The 23,464-nt window shown below is 21.7% G+C and overlaps 7 protein-coding genes across 7 annotated transcripts; 3 read left to right on the top strand and 4 right to left on the bottom strand.

The window, feature by feature from the left end:
- Positions 1–1,227: 1,227 nt before the first annotated feature.
- PY17X_0829900 (armadillo repeat protein, putative) lies at positions 1,228–5,652 on the bottom strand (the record flags this gene model as incomplete). Its single annotated transcript, XM_022955773.2, has 1 exon — positions 1,228–5,652. The coding sequence occupies one exon, from the start codon at positions 5,650–5,652 to the stop codon at positions 1,228–1,230; it is 4,425 nt and encodes a 1,474-aa protein (XP_022812006.2).
- A 2,793-nt stretch (positions 5,653–8,445) lies between these two features.
- On the top strand, positions 8,446–9,789 carry PY17X_0829800 (histone deacetylase 1, putative; the record flags this gene model as incomplete). The annotated part of the gene is made up of 1 exon (XM_719000.1): positions 8,446–9,789. One exon carries the CDS (start codon positions 8,446–8,448, stop codon positions 9,787–9,789), a length of 1,344 nt encoding a protein of 447 aa, XP_724093.1.
- Positions 9,790–10,824: 1,035 nt separating this feature from the next.
- PY17X_0829700 (zinc binding protein (Yippee), putative) lies at positions 10,825–11,704 on the bottom strand (the record flags this gene model as incomplete). The annotated part of the gene is made up of 2 exons (XM_022955772.1): positions 10,825–11,167; positions 11,661–11,704. The coding sequence occupies 2 exons, from the start codon at positions 11,702–11,704 to the stop codon at positions 10,825–10,827; spliced, it is 387 nt and encodes a 128-aa protein (XP_022812005.1).
- A 1,013-nt stretch (positions 11,705–12,717) lies between these two features.
- On the bottom strand, positions 12,718–13,687 carry PY17X_0829600 (thioredoxin-like protein 2, putative; the record flags this gene model as incomplete). The annotated part of the gene is made up of 5 exons (XM_022955771.1): positions 12,718–12,770; positions 12,884–12,964; positions 13,103–13,169; positions 13,380–13,487; positions 13,613–13,687. 5 exons carry the CDS (start codon positions 13,685–13,687, stop codon positions 12,718–12,720), a joined length of 384 nt encoding a protein of 127 aa, XP_022812004.1.
- A 2,249-nt stretch (positions 13,688–15,936) lies between these two features.
- PY17X_0829500 (protein phosphatase-beta, putative) lies at positions 15,937–17,470 on the top strand (the record flags this gene model as incomplete). Its single annotated transcript, XM_022955769.1, has 2 exons — positions 15,937–16,654; positions 16,737–17,470. 2 exons carry the CDS (start codon positions 15,937–15,939, stop codon positions 17,468–17,470), a joined length of 1,452 nt encoding a protein of 483 aa, XP_022812003.1.
- A 768-nt stretch (positions 17,471–18,238) lies between these two features.
- PY17X_0829400 (prolyl-tRNA synthetase) lies at positions 18,239–19,990 on the top strand (the record flags this gene model as incomplete). Its single annotated transcript, XM_722693.1, has 1 exon — positions 18,239–19,990. One exon carries the CDS (start codon positions 18,239–18,241, stop codon positions 19,988–19,990), a length of 1,752 nt encoding a protein of 583 aa, XP_727786.1.
- Positions 19,991–20,131: 141 nt separating this feature from the next.
- On the bottom strand, positions 20,132–21,467 carry PY17X_0829300 (ribosomal RNA-processing protein 8, putative; the record flags this gene model as incomplete). The annotated part of the gene is made up of 3 exons (XM_722694.1): positions 20,132–20,269; positions 20,380–20,476; positions 20,632–21,467. The coding sequence occupies 3 exons, from the start codon at positions 21,465–21,467 to the stop codon at positions 20,132–20,134; spliced, it is 1,071 nt and encodes a 356-aa protein (XP_727787.1).
- Positions 21,468–23,464: the final 1,997 nt, after the last annotated feature.

The following is a 23,464-nucleotide window of genomic DNA, read 5'->3' as shown; positions in this document are numbered from 1 at the left end:
ATGTACATAAAAAAATATAGTAACTATATTGTAGTATAGTATATAGAAATATGCATGCAGAAAAATAAAATAGAGCAAACTATTTTGTATACTACATACATATACATATATATACTGTATTGTCATTTTATTATTATCCATTTCTTTCATTTTAATAATGGAAAGGTCCAAAAAAAGTACACAATATAGTCATAGGAAAATTAATTTATTATAGAAAAAAAAATAGATCCCATAAAAGCCGTTTCCCATAAATATGGGATGATATGCTTATTTTCCATTTTTATATTTCTTTAAAAATAAAAATTGAAAGTTTATGGATAATTATATATTAATGATTTTATAACAATATATTTTCTATCTTTTTATTTTCTATCTTTTTATTTTCATTTATTTTTTTGTAAATATATTAAAATGAAAACACAAAATTTAATATAATTCCTTTGCCTTATTTTTGACTTGGCTTTTTATTTTTATTTCTCCGCTTTTCCCACCAAAATAAAAAAAAAAAAAAAAAAAAAAAAAAAAAAAAAAAAAAAAAAAAAAAAAAAAAAAAAAAAAAAAAAAAAAAAAAAAAAAAAAAAGAAAAAGAATTCAAAATTAATATATAATTAATATATAATTAATATGTAATTAATTTTTCAGATTTATATTTCCTATTTTATTATATGCATTAAGAGAATAAAAAAAAAAAAAATAGTTTTTAACTTTTTGTGAGTCCTCTTTTCCTCTATTTTATTAGTTTTAATTTTTGCTTATTTGTTATTTTCCGAAAATTCATAAAAAATAAAAAATAACTAAAGATGAAAATGGAATAAAACAAATGGCATCATTCTATATGCAGAGACTTATGCTCAACGAATTGAAATGTAAAAAAGTGAAAAAAAGTGAAAAAAAATATAAAAAAAGTGAAAAAACGTGAAAAAACGTGAAAAAAAAACTACGAAATATTGTATCCTTTTTCTACAATATAGAATAAATAAAATACAATGCCCCATAATATTGAAAAGTTGTTAAAAATAAAATTAATTATAATATTCAAGTTTTAACAAAAACAAAAAAAAAGAAAAAGAAAAAGAAAAATATGTATATATTCCTATACACATTTTTTACAAAGATATATTTTATTATAATATTTATGTCTAACATTATAATATATAACCCTTTTTGTTATTTATCAAATAACTAATATTTGGCAATGGCTAATCATTTTTTTTTTTTTTTTTTTTTTCAACACAATTTAACAATCCCTTTTTTAATAAAAGGTTGTAAATAAAATTTTTTTTTAAAATTAACTGATGTGTGTGTCATATTTTTTGGTAATCTATTTTCATCTATGGACTCTTTTATTATTTGTTTAATTTCGTTATCCATTTCTTCTATTTCAATTTTATTATACTTTGAAAAATTGTTACTTTTATTTGGCTTATCTAAATTTGGCTTATTATTTACCCGATTTTGTCTTATGCATTTTGCCGAATTGGTAGCTAATTTTGCGTTATCACCATTTTCAACATTTTCAACATTTTCCAATTTAAAATTTAGATCTGAGTCAAAGAAGAAAAGGTGATCATTATTTTTGTCATACTCTTTTATCTCATTATGAAATATTTTATATTCATAATTTAAAATCACAAATAAAATGTTATCAACATCTTTTATTGTTTTAAAATAGGAAATGCTTAAACCACTTTGCTTTAGTAAATTGTCTATTGTGGTTCTAATATATATGGGTAATGATTCAAAGATTAGCAAAAAACGAATAAAAAATAAAAAAAATATATTTAATTTATATTTTAACAATGGAATGTTACTAAAATATTTAAAACAGTTTTCTATAATTATACATATCATTCTAATGTTAATAAAACTGTTATTGTCTTGGTCATTTAACATGTTATTTAAAATCGGGTTCTTATTATTTATGAACAAAAATTTAGAGAAATTTCCCATCTCCCCACCATCACCATCACCACCATCATCATCATCATCATAATAAAACACTCCCCCGTTATCTTTTCCGCCTCCATCTTTTCTGCCTCCATCTTTCCCGCCTCCATCATTTCCGCTTTTCACTTCGCCCTCCTTAAACGGGATGCTGCTAAACGAAGCAGATACAGTTTGTAGATTATTTTGTTTATTTTCCTCATTTGGTATTAATTTTTTTTTTATTAATATTTTATTTTTAACAATTCTAGTAAATTTCAAATTTTGAGAAAAAAGTTTATACATCTCAAAAATATTTGAAGCATTAGACATACTAGAATCTGAAAATGAAAGTAAAAAATATAAAATATCAAAAACGTTTGATGAATTTAAAATTTTGTAAATATATAAACCCGAAAATAAATGAGCATATTGTATAAGATATGGGAATTTTTTATAATCATTATCTTCAAAATTTTTTATAATTTTTTCATTCAATTCATCAATAATATGTATTACAAATTGAGGTTTATATATAGCTATATAATATAATAAAGATGGTATTTTATTTATTTGATAAATACTCATATATTTTAAATATTTATATATATATTTATTTAAAAAATAACTTATAAATTTATCATCCCAATTGAATTTTCTTATATATTTGGATATAAGATATATATTTTCATCACTATCACTAGAATTCATATCTTGAAATAATAATTTTTTTAAAAAATATTTTTTTTTTTTTTTATCATAATTAAATAAATTATTATAAATATTATCATCTTTATAATTAATTTTATTTAAATTAATATCTTCATTTTTATTTGAAATAGACATATTTTTTTTGGTTTTTTCTGTTAAATATTTTTTGACTCTAATACAAGATTCTTCAAATATATTTTCTAATGATGATGATATATTTTTAGTATTTTTTATTTTTTTTAATTTTTCTAATATATATAAAAAACGTATGTGTGTTTTTGAATTGCTTACTAGTAATATAGCAGAATTTTCTAAAATATAAAAACATAATTCTGCATGATCATGTGTAAAATTTTTGATTAACAAATTTAAAACATCTAATATATAAGACATATCTAATAATTTAAATTTAACTAATTCACAAATATATTTTATACATTTCATTTTTTTATTTTGACATGGTAATTTATTTTTTATATCTTTTTCAATAATTCGTTTTAATTCATCTATTACTATTAAACATATATCTTTATTATATTTATTTACAATAGCTATATATCTACAATAAAATGGTATCAAATTTATTGTTATTTTATTTAAATATGTAATTTTTGTTGCTATTATTTTTCTTTTTTTCTTTGTATTATAATTCAATAAAAATATCATAACCATATTTTCAAGATCTTTTTCATTATTAATATTAATTATTTTGTTAGTGTAACTAAGAAATTCATTATGTTTGTTGGTTTTTTTTTTTAAAACATCGTCATTTTTGTCATCTTCGCCATCTTCGCCATTTTTCCCATCTTCGCCATTTTTCCCATCTTCGCCATTTTTCCCATCTTCGCCATTTTTCCCATCTTCGCCATTTTTCCCATCTTCGCCATTTTTCCCATCTTCGCCATTTTTCCCATCTTCGCCATTTTTCCCATCTTCGCCATTTTTCCCATCTTCGCCATTTTTCCCATCTTCGCCATTTTTCCCATCTTCGCCATTTTTCCCATCTTCGCCATTTTTCCCATCTTCATCATTTTCGTCATCATTTAAATTTATATTGATATTAGAGTATTCCGGAAAAACTGTGTAAAATTTTTTTTCTTCGAGACTATTCCAATCGTAACATATTTCGCTATCTTCAATATCTGCATAATTATTATCATTTATATTGTTGTGGTTGCTTTGGCTATTATAAAATTGTAAACATGTCTGTGTTTTATTTTTTTGTTTTTTTATAAAATCTGAATTTATTATATAATTGTAACTATTTTTATCAAGCCCTAATAATTGTATACCTTCTATTTGAATTTGATTTAAATTATATTTATTTAAGTGTGTAAAAAAAAGACAAAATTTTTTACTTTTGTTATATATTTTAAAAAAATAATCTTTTTCTCTTAATATTAATTTTTTACTGTTATCTCTATATTCGTTATCTACATGTTCTGCATATAAATATATCAATATTTTATACACAGCAAATTTGTAAAAAATGTTAAAAAATTCTATTACATATTTTTTCACATCTTTCATATGGTCTAAGTCAAGCTTGTTTTGAGATCCCTCCCTTTCGCTCTCCATTTCTCTGCTTGCTTCCACTTCTATGCTTGCTTCCACTTCTATGCTTGCTTTCATTTCTCTGTTTTTTTCGCTCTCCATTTTATCCACATCTGCCTTACACGAATCCGATAAATGTTTTATATCACTAAATAAATTCGTCGTATTTGTAAAAAAATATTCATATACAACTATTGCATTAACACTCAGACAACTTTTAATCATATTCAATATATCTGCTTCATTTAATTTGTCATTATTTTTTTTTTCAATATTATAAGGATGTATCCCTAATTTTGATGATGACCCTTTTATTCCTTTCCCCACTTCGTTTCGTATTTCTTTCCCCGTTTCATTTCGTGGTTCTTTCCCCGTTTCGTTTCCTGAAATATTTGCATCTATATTTAAAGGCGAATAAAATGTTAGATTTATAAACATATATATTAGCATATCTTTATTATTACAGATTTTAAGTAAGATCAATTCAAAGTATAGACATAATAATATTTTTCTTAATTTATTTTGTTTTTCTATCTTTTTAAAAATATTAGAATCGTTTATCATTTCTTGAATATATATATTTTTTTCAAAATTATTTTTATAATATATTTTATCTTTATTATTTATATCATTTCCTAAACTGGTTCTAATAGGAAAAGAAATAGAATCCATTTTGTTATTATTATAATTTTGTATTTCATTTAGTGAACTAAAAAATAAATTATTATGAAATAAAAAATTCTGATTTTCAATATTTTCATGATTTTCTTTATAAATATATGATGTCATATTTTTAAAAACTTCATTTTTAATTTTATTTATTTTTTTTGTCCAAATACAAGTTTGTTCTATTTTTAAATCTTCATTTTTTTTATTATAATTTTCTTGAATCTCTAAATTATCAAAATCAGAGATTTCACATTTTGTATTAGTCCTTGTATCTATTTTAGAAACATTTTTATCATAATACATGTGAATATCTTCATCTATATTATTATATATATCATGAAAAATAATAAAAAAATAATTTTTATCTTTTTCATCTAATTTAAAAAATTTAATAAATATTAACTTTTCAATTAAATAATCTACATTGTTATAATTTAGACAAATATATTTTAAAATATTTAACAAAATAAATATATCGGAATATTTATTTATATATAAACTTAAATTTAAAATATAACTAACTATTTCACTTAAATATTTACTTATATTTAATGTTTTTATATCATTTTCTAATTTTATTAAATAATTTTTTTCTAAACTTTTTATATTTGTATTTTTTAATCTATTAATAAATTTATGTATTTCAATAATGCTCATTTTTTTTTTTATCTCTTGATCACTTTTTTCATCATTTTTTTTGTCTATTTTTTTTCCAATTTTATTTCGTAATATATCATTTTCTGTTTCATCATTTGGCCACCCAATATCTTCTTCCAAAATGGTATCACTATCCATTCCAATTTATTTTAAAAAAAAAAAAAAAATAAAATAAAAAAAAGCTAGTAAAAAAAAAAAAAAAAAAGCTAGTAAAAAAATCAACTACCAAACAAGATCTCAATAATAAGCACACACTAAATATAGAGGCTACTTGGAATAACATTAAATATATAATGTAAAAACTACGTTATAAAAACTATGTTATAATAAAAATGTGTAACTTTGGAATGTTACACACATTATTAAAAAAAGAAAAAGAAAAAAAAGGGATAGAGTATAATAACTAAAATAAATATAAAACTAAGAATAGTGTAAAAATAAAATCGTTTTATATTATATGACCAGATCATAATTTTTCTTACTTTCTACTTTTTGTTGTTGTATTTTTTTTTTTTTTAATTAAAATCGCATATGAAAGTTTTATGCAAAAAAATATCTATAAGCATATTTTAATATTGCAATAAAAAGTGAGAAATTTTAAACAAAAAAACAAAATATATATTAAGTTTATTTATTTATATTATATACAAATGTTTATGCACATTTTTATTTATCTATTATATTTCCATACTAAATGAATATATCCATATAATTTATGTGTACACTATATCGTTATAAAATCTTTTGAAAATATCTCAACAAATATAATAATAAAAAAAAGAGAAATATTTATTTTTGTTATTTTTATTACTTTTATTATTTTTATTATTTTTATAAATATTGTACACATACATATTTTTTTATAATTTTTAAGTGTTAAACTATATGTGATTGAAAAGAGGAAAAAAAGGAAAACAAAACTATTCCTACATTTTTATAGACCTTATAAATTCCATTCTTTTTCCGAGATATATAATTTTTTTTTTTTTTTTCCACCGCATTTAGCTCATCAATATTCGTTGAAACGAGAAAATCAATTCCAACCCTTTGAACGCATATATAATCGTTCGTTCGTTCGTTCGTTCGTTCGTTCATTTATTTCTTATTCATCCATTTTCTTATTCATCCATTTTCTTATTCATTTCTTGTTTGCCCATAACAAATTGCTATATCTACCCCAATAGGCTAGTTAAGCATGTACATATTCGTTAGCTTATTTCAATGAAATATAAACGTGAATAAATTAAAAAAATAGTTAATATTATTTGTATACCTTACGTAGGATGCAAATAAAAGTGACATTCCCAAATTATATATAAACAACATGTGTGCTATATAGAGGAATATTTTTCACTTCCCTTTTTTTAATATACTATATTTGATTATATTCCATTGTAAGATCAACATAACGGTTATAATTCTCTGCTATGGATACACACATATAAGGACAGTACTTATGCACATGTACATGTTTAAATAAATGAATTATAACAAATATATTTTGTAACAATTCTCAATTTCTTAAGTGGAAATAACAAAAGAGTATATGGATAATTTTAATTTTATTTATTCTTGAAATCTTATTTATATTCTCATAATAAATTTTTTTACAATACCAACAAGTATATAAATATATTAACCTATTGTAACTATTTGAATTATTTTTATTTAAATAAAATAATAACATTTTAAATTCCATTCTTATAATCATAAAAAAAATATATTTATACATTGTTTATGCGCGCATACAACTATATACATATATTGTTCGCTATAGTAGTACATAAACAAAATAATAGTAGTATAAAAATATAAGCTTATAAACTAAATATTTTTATAAAAAAATATAAATATATCGACATAAATAAAAAGACAATTTAGTCTACAAATATTTATTAAAATTTCAAACCCGTTTTTTTTTTTTTTTTTTTTTTTTTTAGTAGCATGTTATAAAAATATGGTGATAGCTAGCTAATATTAAATAAACCAAAAATTGTATTTAGCTATAATTATATATATATATATACACATAATTTTAAATCAATGTTATTTTGGTATTATCCTTTTTGATTTAAAATATAATAAATGTTTAACACAATCTAAAATTATTTATGAGTTTTCGTTTTATTGTATGCATGTGCGCTTAGCACATATATGATGCCACTTTTAAAAATATTTCATTTTTTTCTTTTTTAAAAAAAAAAAAAATAAAGCTATGTTATTAGAATGCATAATTCAATATTTCTTTAAAAATTTTACTTACATAATTTTTATTATATTGTGTAGTTATAAATTTCTTATAATATTACATATATATTTTATATGTATACGTGCATACATTTACACTGTTTTAGTTATATGCATAAATGAGGCATATTTTTATACATATTTTATATGTACTAGCTAAACATGTTTTTTTTTTTTTTTTTTTTTTTTTTTTTTAATTTATATATATTTTTAAACTAATCACTTGGGTGAATAATAAAAATATGTATAATTGGCCCCTATTATAAATACATATATTATGTATGTTCATGCAAATCTTTTTGTGTCCCTTATAATTATTTTTTCAAATAATAAAAAAATAACTAAATAGCTCTTCCTATAATTTCATTGAAATGTAATAGCTTTTTTTTTTCTTTTTAAAGAGCTAAAGGACATAGTCTCATTGTTACAACAAAAATTGTGAATAAATATATATGCATATTATTTTTTATAGGTGTAAAAAATATATTATAGGGGTATACTATTATTACACAATTTTTAACGAAGAACATCCCATTTAATTATTTATTAATTTCCAAACTTAGTATTACGTCAGTAACTCTTTTTATAGTTTCCCTCACTCGACGTATTTATTTTTCTTTATTTAAAAATTTTGCCCATTGTAGGGATGGTCCAAGTATATAACCAACTCGCATATGTATAAAAATGTCGAATAGAAAAAAAGTAGCATATTTTCATGACCCTGATATAGGTAGCTATTATTATGGAGCGGGTCATCCTATGAAGCCTCAAAGAATTCGAATGACACATTCTTTAATTGTATCATACAATTTATATAAATATATGGAAGTATATAGGCCTCATAAAAGTGATGTAAATGAGTTAACTTTATTTCATGATTATGAATATGTTGATTTTTTATCATCGATATCTATGGAAAATTATCGAGATTTTACATATCAATTAAAAAGATTTAATGTTGGAGAAGCTACTGATTGCCCAGTTTTTGATGGCCTTTTTCAATTTCAGCAATCATGCGCAGGTGCATCGATTGATGGAGCAGCTAAATTAAATCACCATTGTGCCGATATTTGCGTGAACTGGTCAGGTGGTTTACATCACGCAAAAATGTCAGAAGCTAGTGGATTTTGTTATATTAATGACATTGTTTTAGGCATATTAGAATTGCTAAAATATCATGCACGTGTTATGTATATTGACATTGATGTTCATCATGGAGATGGAGTTGAGGAAGCTTTTTATGTTACTCATAGAGTTATGACTGTTTCATTTCATAAATTTGGTGATTATTTTCCTGGTACAGGTGATATAACAGATGTAGGTGTTAATCATGGAAAGTATTATAGTGTTAATGTGCCATTAAATGATGGAATAACTGATGAAGCATTTGTAGATTTATTTAAAGTTGTTATAGATAAATGTGTCCAGTCTTATAAACCTGGTGCTATTATACTTCAATGTGGTGCAGATAGTTTAACGGGTGATAGATTAGGTCGATTTAATTTAACTATAAAAGGTCATGCAAGATGTGTTGAACATGTCCGTTCATATAATTTACCATTATTAGTTTTAGGTGGTGGGGGATATACAATACGAAATGTATCAAGATGTTGGGCATATGAAACTGGAGTTGTTTTAAATAAACATCATGAAATGTCTGATCAAATTAGTTTAAATGATTATTATGATTATTATGCACCTGATTTTCAATTGCATTTACAACCATCTAGTATACCAAATTATAATTCACCTGAACATTTAAATAAAATTAAAATGAAAATAACAGAAAACTTAAGAAATATTGAACATGCTCCAGGAGTTCAATTTTCTTATGTACCCCCTGATTTTTTTGATTCAGATATAGATGATAAAAGTGATAAAAATCAATATGAACTTAAAGATGATAGTGGAGGTGGTAGAGCAGCAGGAACGCGAGGAAAAGAACATTCTTCTACTCATCATTTAAGAAGAAAAAATTATGAAGATGATTTTTTCGATATGTCAGATAGAGATCAAGGAATTATTTAGTGTGAATTCCAATCGTATTTATTGGAGTGTAATTTGTGTGTATGAAGCTTTGTATGTATACATAATTGCTAATATATGCATATTCCCCTAACTCGATTTATATCATACTATCTAAATAAAACCCCCTTTCTGTTTTTGAGAAAAAAAAAATATAGATAGAAATAAAATAAAAATAATTTTATTTGTTTAAACATTTTTTTGTCTTAATTGTTTAATTTTGAATTATAATATTTTTTAATAATTGATGTGCATATATTTTTTTTCACGCACCTACACTTTTAAAGACTTAACATTATTTAAAATAATCACTAATATATTTATTCATATTACCCCCATATTGTTATGAACAGTTAATAATTATTATTTTATCGACACGACATTTTATAAAATATGAACATTATTGCTATGCTTTTTGGCTAGCTCTTTTTTATTTTAAACAACTTAAGGAATTTTTTTTTTTATTTAATTTATTCTGGCATCAAATGAAAGTATATTTTCATGAAAAATGGAAAATTAATTTAGTTCGGTAGGTATATTTATTTTATCGTAGAATTAATTTGAGTAATAAAACATTGAAAATGGCGAATGAATTAATATTAAGTATGTGTATTTTTAATAAGGGGAAAAAAATTTATGACATGAACAGCACAGTAAAAATATGTAGTGTACATGTAATTTGTGTATGCACACACATTTTTTTTCTACACATTAATGCATAATAAAATAAATAAATAATAAAATAAATAAATAAATAAAAAAAAAAAATAAAAAAATAATAAAATAATAAAATAAAATAAAATAAAAAAATAAAAAAAACGGTGAAAAAATTGTTAAAATATAGGGAATAAATGAAATGGGGCAAACATAAATGTCATTTATTTGTATACAATGCAATTATATATGTACAGCATATGCTTTATTTTTTTTTATTTTTTATTTTATATTTTTTTTTTTTTTCTTATTTTTCTTATTTTTCTTCTTTTTTTTGGATATATCTTATATGTCCTAGGAAGAAAGGCCTCCTAAGTATCGGTATCAAAAATCACAATCAGATGATTTAAGTTCGAATTTGTGTTCTTTTCCACATTTATCAATAACTAAAAAAGAGAGTAAAGCTTTTTCTAAAATATATTTTCCTTTTTTATATTTCTGAGATTCTTCAGATGAATCTTCATATTTCCATCCTACATTATTTTGACAATTACTACAATAAATATCAACTATTGTATGTTGACCAGTTGTCATCATTCTATCTTCATATTCTCCTTCACATATATTTATAACTTTTGAAAAAAGCCATGCTGGTCCTGTTCTACCTCTAAATGAAGTAGAAACAAGTTCACTCGGATCGGATAGATGATTTCCACATTCTGAACAACTATTATAGAAAAATTCGAAATTAAAAATAAAAATATATTATATTATATACTAGGCAGATGCAAAAGGGAAAACATGGAACACACTACATTTTATTAGTGGAACGTCTTTAATTCAAATTTCACAAGCTTATTTAAACATAAGATCATTTAAACATAAGATTATTTAAATATAAGATTATTTATTTAAACATAAGATTATTTATTTAAACATAAGATTATTTATTTAAATATAAGATCATTCATTTTTTGTGGTTTATTTAAGTTGGTATGTAGTTATATATGGTCTCTTAGTTTAGCACAACTGTAGTGAATCAATTTGTTTACACTTATTTGTCGTTAATAATGTATATATGTATGTATGTATATATTTATGATGTGTAGACTCATTTTCCATCCAAGAAATGTACAATATATGATTGTCTCAAGCATATTTTTACAAAATAACTATAAATGTATGCTAAACAAAATATATAATTTTTTTGACAGTATTACCTGTATGCGTAGTTGCTCAAAAAAACCTTGAATGATCTACCCATATATTTTATGAAATTTTTAAAATTAAAAAAAAATTAAGAATTTGAAATTATTTATGTTTTAATAGAAAATTAATGTACGCATGTACACTCAATCAAGCCTTGAATATATTTGTGGGATTTGTTTAAACTTATTTAAAAGGAAAAAAAGGCAGGACAAAATTGTCATAAATATGTATGTATATATATATATGTGATGTTTTTTCCTTTTTTAAGTTTTTATTTTTTAATAAATTATTGTGTAAAAAAAAAAAAAACACATTATTTTTTATGCATACATAAAATGTATATATAAATAGTTTTTATATATGCTATATTTTATTTTTTTATATTGCTATATTTATTTTTTTATATTGCTATATTTTATTTTTTTTTATTTGACCACGATTTAAAAAAATAAATTTCACCGCAAAAAAATAATTAATAAAATAGTGAGAAATAAAATAGTGAGAAATAAAACAGTGAGAAATAAAACAGTGAGAAATAAAACAGTGAGAAAATGAAAAGGCTAAATAAAAATAGGATTATACTTAAATGGAAAAATGTGTATTTATAGGAAGGACAAAATAAGGGTTATAAAAATTAAATAATAAACGAATGAGTTGAAAAAAAGAAAATAAAATAATATAAAAAGGTAAAGAAATAAACGAAAAAACGAAATAAGCGAAAAAACGAAATGAACGAAAAAACGAAATGAACGAAAAAACGAAATGAACGAAAAAACGAAATGAACGAAATAAATAACACTTGTAGTTATACATAAATTATGACATTGTTCTTCCAAAATTTATAATTGCTATTTATCATTAGTGTTAATTATGTTTTATATGAAATATCTGATACCCACTAATATATCTTAAAGTATTTTGAAATAATCCATTTTATAATTATATATTTCAATAAATATATTTTTTATGTCCTCAAATATTTGCACACTTTTTCTATAGCTACATACATCCCAATATATATGTAGATTTATAAAAAGATAGTTTTATGATATTATCATTATCATCATTTTAGTTGCTTTGATGTTTCTCGATACATTTTATTAATTCGTTTTCATTCATTCCTACAAATAAAAATAATAAAAGAAGTGAAAATAATTCTCCACATTTTTGCACAATTTTCTAATTTAAAAATATTTATTCCATATCATATCTTTGTGTTCATATTAAAACCTACCAACTATTTTGTCCAAATATTTTCCTTTTTTTCTAAACAAAACTGTGGGAAGCTCACTTATGTCTTCATTTTCGCCCAGTTCTTAAAAAAATAAGAAAAAATAAACATAATACATACAAATAAGCATATACATACAAATATGCATGTACATACAAATATGCATAATACGTAAAAATATGTACAAACATACTAGCCAATAATTAAAAAAAAAAATGTTACCCGGAAGTTCATCAATGTCTACATATAAAAATTCGATATTTTCTTTTTCTTCTCCGAGCTTTTTAATCTATAATTGGATATATAATAATATAAATAAAGATCAAAAAAAAAGTTACACACATTTATATATTAGTAAAAATATAACCAACTTTTTATATAATTTTTATGAATAATATACTTTCAAAAAATTGAAATATAATAAAATGATAATAGTTTTAGGATTGAAAAAAAAAACAATAAAAAGCTACATAAATATATTCATTTTTTAAGTACTTACAATTGGTTTCAATTTTTTACATGGCGCACACCATGAAGCCCCAAACTGAGCTACCACTAAATTATCAGAATTAACTTTTTGTAAATATTGATCAACTTTTGTTATTTCCTATAATATATTACCATTAATATTTTATAAATTATATATATTTTTTAAATTAAAATGGGAAAAAAAATATATATATATATATATATATATTAACTGTATTAGTTGTAATTATTTTTATCTTTTACCGTAAAAATATTTCGTCTATGCATTTTTAAAATTGCAGGATGTTTGAGTTCTTTTAACAATTTGAATGAATTCATTTTGAAAAGCTACCAAAATTTTAGTATTATTATTATTATTATTATTTTTTTTTTTTTTTTTTTTTTTTTTTTTTTTTTAATGGCTAGTGTCTGATAAAAATATGAACATACATATAATATTCTACAATATAAACTATTGATATATATAATGATGTTTCATTTTTTGTTTGTTGATAATTATGTTTATAAATTTGTGTATCCTTTTTTATTCTAATTTTAGTTGTAAAATATAAATAAAACATCAATCTATTTCTATAAAAAATATTTAATATAATAAAATGGTATATCATATATTAATATGTAATAAAAATGTGTTATTCCTTTAGTTGAAAAAAAAAAAAAAAAAAAAAAAAAAAACCTATGTGTACAAATTTGTAAACAATTGTTTAAGTATGCTTGTTTATGTTATTCCAATAAAAGTAGTAGAAACAATGAAAATTAAAAAAAATAATATTTCTGTAAAATTATTAATATAGTAGTTTTTTAAAAGCTTGTTTATATATATCCACAAATAATATATTTTATTTATGTTTTTTTTTTTTTTTTTACATAAAAAATCTACATTTGCACTAAACTCTCAATTTATCCAAAAATTCAAAATTTTGTTTTTGAAAAAAAAAAAAAAAATATAACCTATATTTTACACAATATTTTTGTTTTTTAGTTCTACGCATAATATATTTTTAAAAGTCGAAAAGGGAAAAAAAAAAAAATATACAAACATTGTATACTTAGTACACAAAGATATATCTATACACATGCGCAAATTTTTAAGCATTTATACTAAACAAGTACAAAGATATTTGGCCAATTTTCAATTCGTACACAAACACATTTATAATTTTAACACGCAATACATATAAAAAATATATAATTTTTCTACTTTTTTTATATCTTTTTTCCAACAATTTAAATATGTTATTTTTTTTAAGAACTTAAAATTTTATATATAGTTATATATATATATATTTTTTTTTTTTTTTTTTTTTTCCACACTCCTACCAATCAATTTTATTCTATTCTTATTTCTCCAAATGCCCTATATTTCTAGCTATTTATTCAAAACCTTTTAATATTATATTCTTGTAAATAATTTACCAAAAAACAAAAAAGATAATTTGTAAAATGTGTAAATTTATTAATTTATATTTTATGAATAATATTTATATTGGCAAATGCATATATCTATACACTTTTTTGCACATGATAATTTTACATTATAACCTATATTATTCAGATGTTTTTTCATAATAAATTACACAAGAAAATATACATAAGAATAGTCCAATATGTGTATTATATTTTTATATCATTATTGTTATTACATTAATTAATTATATATATACAAATATATATTTTTATGTCTACTGTTTTTTGACTTTTATTTTAATTGAGGTTTTATTCTGTTATGTTATGTTATGTTATTTTATTTTATTTTATTTTATTTTACTATTTCACATTTTTTTTTTTTTTTGCTCTCTTTCTCAAATTATTATTATTATTATTATTATTTTTTTTTTTTTATTACTTCACCTTTTTTGTTAATATATATTTGTATATCACCTTAACAAGACATATTTTTATTTATCCTTTTATATGCTCACCATTTTGAAAACAAATTAATAATTTATATATTAGCTATTGTAAATTTCCGCACATATTATTGTATATTTGTAATGTTATATTTCTCTATATGTACCATATACATGTAAAGGATATACATAATTGAGACATTTATATTCTGTAATATATTCCTTATATTTTATAAAGTTAAATTTAGTTAACAATAATTAATAAATACTATATACAACACATTACGGTGAGAAATATCACAATTTTTTCAAAATTAAAAAATATGCTAAAAATGACATTATAAAAATATTATTATATGTTTTATAATAAAACAACCAAAGAATATTATTACACAGTTCACGAATTTTATTACACAGCTCACGAATTTTACAAAAGTATGGTAAGCCTATTATATTTTGTCACATATGCACACTTTGAAAAGTTTAAAAATATTATAAATACTATTTTTTTATGAACATGGTCAGGTAAAAATACATAAAATTATGTACACTTTTTTTTTTTATACTTTCAGGCAATTGGGCCGATTTATATAAGTGGCCTTTTAAAGTAATTCCATAAATTAATTTCGTATACCTACAAGTTTTAGGTTGTTCAAATTTATTACACATCATATATATATATATGTGTGTGTGTGTGTATGCATGTGTTAAAAAAAAATGAACGACTTTGAATTATCGAGTAGGAATATGATATTTAGTGATACAGTAAACTCAAAAGAAAATCTTAAAGAATTAAAGAAAAATATAAAAAGAGATAATATATATATGGAGACGAAAAAAAAGGAAAATAATAATGAAATTGAAAAAAAAGAAGAATATGAGAAAAATAAAGATGATTATAAACAATTGGAAAAAAAATATAAAATACCAAACGATAATGAAGATAATTTTTATAATTATCAAAATTTTACATTAGATCATGAAAATAGTACAACTTATGAAAATTTGTCTGTTAAAGAATTTAGTGATGAAGAAGTAAGTTCTGAAAATGAATATAATAAAAAAATAAAAATAAATAAAAATAATTCTATCAAATATAATAAGGATATAATTAATTATGATAAAAATTATTATGATCAAAAAGGACAAAAAAACATAACTCAAAATTCATTTTTTCAATATCAACAAACTAATGAAAATATTCAAAATAATTATTCTACTCAACCTGTATCAAAAATAACACATAATGTTGATGAATGGATAAATAAATTATTAAAATGCCAATTATTAACTATTGAAGAAGTTAAATTAATGTGTACACTTTTGATTGATATATTAAAAAATGAACCCAATTGTGTGCAAGTTCCTGTCCCAGTTACAGTTGCTGGTGATATACATGGCCAGTTTTACGACCTTTTAGAGCTATTCCACATAGGTACATAAAATATGCACAGTACATATAGCCACCCGTTTCTGCTTCTACACTGCTCCCACACTCTCCCTTTTCATATGTACAGGAGGCCTCCCCCCCGATGTCAGTTATCTCTTTTTAGGCGATTATGTGGATAGAGGATATTATTCATGTGAATGTTTTTGTTTAGTAGCTTGTTTCAAAATTAAGCATCCAAGTAAAATTACAATATTAAGAGGTAATCATGAAAGTCGACAAATAACAAAAGTATATGGGTTCTATGATGAGTGTATAAGAAAATATAATAATGATTCAAGTGTTTGGAAATATTTAACAGATGCATTTGATTATTTACCATTAACGGCAATAATAAATAATCAGATTTTTTGTGACCATGGTGGTATATCACCATATTTACAAACAATTGAAGATATAAATAAATTAGATAGATATAAGGAAATACCACAAGATGGTGCAATTTGTGATTTATTATGGAGTGATCCTGCATCATCTGAAGATGAAGTTATTGATGGATGGAAACCTTCTCCTAGAGGTGCAGGTGTTTTATTTAATGAAAAAAAAACTAATACATTTTTACATATAAATAATCTTAGTTGTATATGTCGAGCTCATCAATTAGTTCAAGAAGGTTTTCAATGGATGCATAATGATAAGGTCGTTACAATTTTTAGTGCACCTAATTATTGTTATCGGTGCGGAAATGCAGCATCCTTAATGTTGGTCGACGAATTTATGGAAAAAGATTTTGTCACATTTAACACTGCCCCGTTAAGGGCAAATCCACACACTTTAAGAAACAACATTGACTATATGTTATGACTCAACATATCGACCCCTATTCATTTAACCAGTATAATTTATTGCTACTATTGTTGCTACTATTATTGCTACTACCAAATTGTGATATTAACAAGTTTAGTGGTATTAACAAGTTTAGTGATATTTATTCGTGAGCTTTTGCTAACCATGTAGGAAATATCTGAGATACCTGATTTAAGCCCTATTAACTAATTCACATGATATTTCATAATACTTGAAGTTTATCTTTTTATTTATTTATCTTTTTATTTATTTATTCGTTTTGTTTTTTTTATTTCTCATTATTTTCACTTTAATTTTTTTGTTTTATATATACAAGTTATAATTAACTATACACACAGCGAAGCATATTTTTTTTTTTGTGAACTTGGTTATTATACATTAAGCAAACTATTCATAAAATTCGTAAATTCGTAAATTCGTAAATTCGTAAATTAACTTTTACCATTTCGTTCTCATTTTTCTCTATTTTTTCTTTATTTTTTCTCTATTTTTCTCTATTTTTTCTTTATTTTTTCTCTATTTTTTTCCATTTTTAATTATTTACTAAAACGGGGATGGCATAATTATAAAAACGGCAATGAGTAATTAGCATGGGCATAGGCGCTTATTCGTCAGATATTTTGTTGGGCTATTTTTTCGCATATTTTTTAACCTTTTTATTTATTGAGATAGTTATTTTGTGAGGTACTCAAACATACAATGCGATCTTTGCATGTAAAATAATAATTATGTATAAAAAAAATGAAAACGTGAAACTTATTTATAATGTTATTTAAAATATTTGTTTTTGTGAGTTATATTTTCTTTTCAGCGAATTGCATAAAAATCGAAAAAAAAAAAAAAAACTTGTTTATAAGCCCTGTATGGGAAATAGGAAAAATAAAATTCGCAAAATTCAAGATAAACAAAAGAGGAATCGCCATTCTTAAAATTGGTCACGATAACAAAATCGTTCAAAATGGAAGTGATAACAAAATGGTTGAAAATGGAAGTGATAATAAAATGGTTGAAAATGGAAGTGATAACAAAATAGATGACGATGGTGATGATGAGGATGGTGAGCATTGGAAATGTCGAAGTAATCAAGTCAAATGCTTTCGAAATAAGTCATACGAAGGAACGAAATATATATTTAACAAAATATTTAATGACAATATAAAACAAAATGGAGATAAAGCAAGTGAATTATTGTTTCGAGCAAATTATATTAAAGAAATAAATGGGCTATATAATATGTTACCCTTAGGAATGAGAGTAATAAATAAAATTAAAGATTTCATAAATAATTATTTAGAAAAAATTAATTCTCATTCAGTATTTTTAAGTATATTACAACCAAAAAGATTATGGAATATTTCAGATAGATCTAAATTATATAGTGAAGAATTTTTATATGTTTATAAACAAAAACAACAAAAAGTAGATACAGATTTGGGAGAAATTATAAAAAAAAAATATGAAGATGATGGTAATATATTAAGCCCAACATGTGAAGAAATTGCATTAACACTTATTAATGAAGTATATAATTTAAATGCAACTGAAAAAAATTTTCCTTTATTAATACATCAATATAATTATAAATTTCGAAATGAAAAAAGATTAGAAAAAAGTTTATTTAAAAGTAAAGAATTTTTAATGAAAGATGGTTATTCGTTTCATGCAAATAAAAAATGTATGGATGAAATATATGAAATATATAAAGAATGTTATAAAAATATATTTAATAAATTAGGATTAACATATCGAATTATTAAAAAACGAAAAAAAGATAAAATGAATGCATTGGAAAGTCATGAATATCAAATTTTATGTCGAGATGGAAAATTTAAAGAAGGGGCTCATATATTTAAGTTAGGTGATTATTACTCAAAAAAATTAAATATAAATTATTTAAATAAAAAAAATGAAAAAAAAAATATTTATATGGGATCATATGGTATTGGAATAAATAGACTTCTTTATTTTTTAATTGACAATTTTTATGATGAAAATGGAATCAAACTTCCAAATCAAATTGCACCATTTTCTATTTATTTAATACAAACTAATCAAAAAAGTAAATATTCTTCAGAAAAAGTTAATAAAATTGTAAATGAACTAAGAAAAGAAATAATTAATGACAATAACACAACACTTTATAATTCCTTAAATAGTAATGATATAGAATATATTTTAACAATTTGGTTATATACTATACTTAAAGAAAATGATATCGATACTTATTATGATAATACAGATTTACATTTATCAAGAAAATTAAAAAATTGTGATTTAATTGGAGCTTCAAATAGAGTTATAATAAATTTAAAAAGTGATGAAAAAAAAAAAATTAAATTACCTCCAGATTTTTATAATTATTTAAATGATGATAATAATAATAATAGACATAATATATTTCATAATAAATTATATCAAACTTTTAAAGATATACGAATAGAATATAAAAATAGATTTTTTAATGAAACCAAAAATATCACAATTCATGAATTGCTGAATTATTTTCACTTGGTGTGAAATGGTCCTACTCACCATTTTACAATTTTTCTATCCATTAAATATTTCTCAAAAAAAAAGAAAAAAAAAAAAAGCTAGAATATATTACTATTCCATTTGCTAAGCTATGAATTACACACTTAGTTAGATTGAAAAAAAATATTATCTTCTTTTGTAAATACATGGGGATAACAATTTTGAAGTATTGTTAATAATTTTATCAGTTACAATAAATGGTACTTTATCTTTTTTTTTAACATTTTCAAAAAATAATACATGAAAAAAATCATCCATATTTATCTGTAAATAGAGAAAATAATAACATAAATGAAAATTAAAGAAATAAACAGTGTGCAAAAAAAAAAAAGACAACAAATTATGAACTGTACATGCAAAATTAAATATATTACTTTATTATGAAGTGAAAATCCAACACCATGCATAAAATTTAAGAATCCTTTGTAGTTTGTAAATCTGCTAACGACATCTGCAATTATTAGAGTTGCCCTAAAAAAAAAAAAAAAAAAAAAAAAAAAAATGAAAGAGAAGGAGAAGGAGAATGCAAACCAAACTAACAAGGGTAGGTATACACACAATTGAATACAAAATATATATTCTCAAATAAACAGACAAAAGTTCAATTTATAAAATCATGAAATTACCCTTTTTTTAAACAACGAACAGATTCATATATAACTTTAGGCCAGTCAGTGTTCATAAGACTTAAACACAAAACAAAACAATCATATGAATCATTTTCAAGAGGCAATTGTGTTATATTACAAACTGTTACATATTCATTATATTGAATTAAATCAAAAGATGTTATTGACCAATCTGTAAATGTTTTAGCTATTTGTGCTTCTCCACATCCTAAATCTGCTATCTTTGAATCTTTTGTATAATTTTTTTTTAAATATTTTATAATTATATCTACAGGGTTTTTAGGCCATTTTTTTTTTTGTTTATTATATCCAGAATGATATATATTAAAAATATTTTTCGTTTCACTTAATTTTTTTTTTACAATTTCACTACTATTTGTATACATATATTCATTTATGTATCGAAATAACGATGCATTAGCTATATCTTCTGGTGTACCTTCAATTTTTTTTTTTTTTTTATATTTTTGTTTATTTTTTTCTAAATTGATATTTTCATCATCATAGTATTTCCCATGGTGATGTATTATACCAAATGAACTATTCTCATTTTTATTTTTTTTTAAATAATTACTATTTTTATTGGAAACATTTGCAATTAATTTTTGGTTTTTTGAAAATTGTCTAATTTCCTCTTTCTTTACATTATCATTTTTATTTTCCTTTTCATTTCGTATACCGTAACCCCTATTTCCACTCTCATTTCCACTCTTATGTTCACTCTTATTTCCACTCTTATTTTTATTCTTTTTGTGTATTTTTTTTTTACTAATTTGTCCACCCTTTTTATTTATATTTGACAACTCTTTTTTCTTCGTATTTCCCTTTGTCATGTTTTACTGTAGGTGAATTATGCGTTGTTTTTCTGTATTTTTTGCTATACTTTTTTCTAGCTATTTTCTAGCTATTTCTAGCTATTTATAGCTGTTTCTAGCTGTTTCTAGCTATTTTTCTAACTGTTTTGCTATTTAGTTCGACTTTTTTTATTAAGCGTATTCTATGTTTACTATCACCATGGTTAATATTATCTTCGCCTTTGTATTTTGTTCTAATGTTATAACAAAGCGTTGTATTTTATCTCTTTTAATTTCGATGGCATCAGGAAATATATTATACAAATTAAATACAATCGATAATAGTTCCTGCCTTTATATACAAAGGATATATTTACTCTAAAAATGTTTTTTTTTTCGATTATTTATATTTTTTTAATTATTTTAAAATGATATAATTTTTTATGTACTGCTTTTGTTTTGAATAAATGATATTTTAACCATCAATCGGAAAAAAAAAAAAAAAAATATAAAGAAATCCGATATATTTCAACAAAATTATAACATACTCAAATCTTTCAAATATTTATTCATACATATAAATATCTCTTTACATATTTTTGTTTATTTATATTTATAAATTTTGTCATAATAAAATTGGAATTAAGAATAACTCTTAAGTGCTTATATTAATTTCTGTAATTCTTTAAAATAATTATTTTTATTCATTATATTGTGTTATATTTATTTTAGAATAAAAAACATCATACTTATATTTTTAAAAGAATAATTCTATTTTTTATAAAAATACATTTTCTCCACCCACAAAATTGGTATAATTGACTTTTTCGCTAGCTTGTTCATTTTTTTTTTTTTTTTTTTCTTAAAGTGAGTTGAATAAAAAAATTAATACATGTAAATATTATATCAATGCTAATTTTTTGAGGTATTAATATGACAATTTGCACAAATAAATATATAAAACGTATGAATTGTTAATGACAATTTTCCCTTTATTTCTCCAAATATCTACAATATATTAACATGTCATACATATTATAATTATATACACATGCTTAATATATAACACATTGTTTCATAATTATACCATTAATAAAATAGTAAACTTATTACATTTATTTGTTCTTATAAATAATGTTGTAATTTGATAAAAAAAAATAACAACACAATATAACAATTTAAATTTAGAGATTTTATTCTTCTCTTTTATATACAAAATAATATACGCACAAAATTTTTAAAAAAAAAAATTTTTATTTGGTGATATAATAACATACTCAATCGAATTAAGATCAAATAAAGAGACAAAAAAAATTAATATTTATATGTGCATAATCTTCACAATTCTATGTCTTGTGTATAATATATATACTTCGACATTTGAGCTTTTCGAGGGGGAAAAACAATTAAAAATTATAAAACAAAATAAGGAAACAATACAACCATTTATAATTCAACCTCAAAAGCATATATACATTCATCCTTTATTATACATTCACAAATATGTATGTGAGTACCTATAAGGATAATATCAAATAGAAATAAAAATATTTTATTCTGTGATAATTTTCATTTTATACATAGTGTTTTTTTTTATTTCATGAAAAATAAGTTATTCACCTTAAATGTTCATATATATAGTTACTCATTTGTTTAGTATGCAAAACATGTAAAATATGTCTTTACAGAAAAACAAAAAAAATTACGATATATTTTTACTGTCGAATCCTTCAGTTTGACTAAATATATGTCCATATAAATTGTATTATGGTAAATCTTAAAGTTTTTTTTCAAACAAAATTTTAAAGCATTGGTAATATATTTAATGGTCATTTCGATTTTTTTTTTTTTTTTTTTATGAATTGTTCATATATTCGTAGACAATTTTATGAACATGCATGCTTATAAGACAAACATTAAAGGCTCAAAAAAAAAAAAAAAATAATAAAATAAATAACCATGAAAAAATCATATATCGTTATTAATTTATTTATTTTTAAATAATTGTTATTTTTTTAGTAAATAAAAATAAGCTA

This window comes from Plasmodium yoelii, assembly GCF_900002385.2.
Source record: "Plasmodium yoelii strain 17X genome assembly, chromosome: 8".
Classification (NCBI taxonomy): Eukaryota; Apicomplexa; class Aconoidasida; order Haemosporida; family Plasmodiidae; genus Plasmodium; species Plasmodium yoelii.
This window is presented reverse-complemented; position numbering and strand designations above follow the sequence as displayed.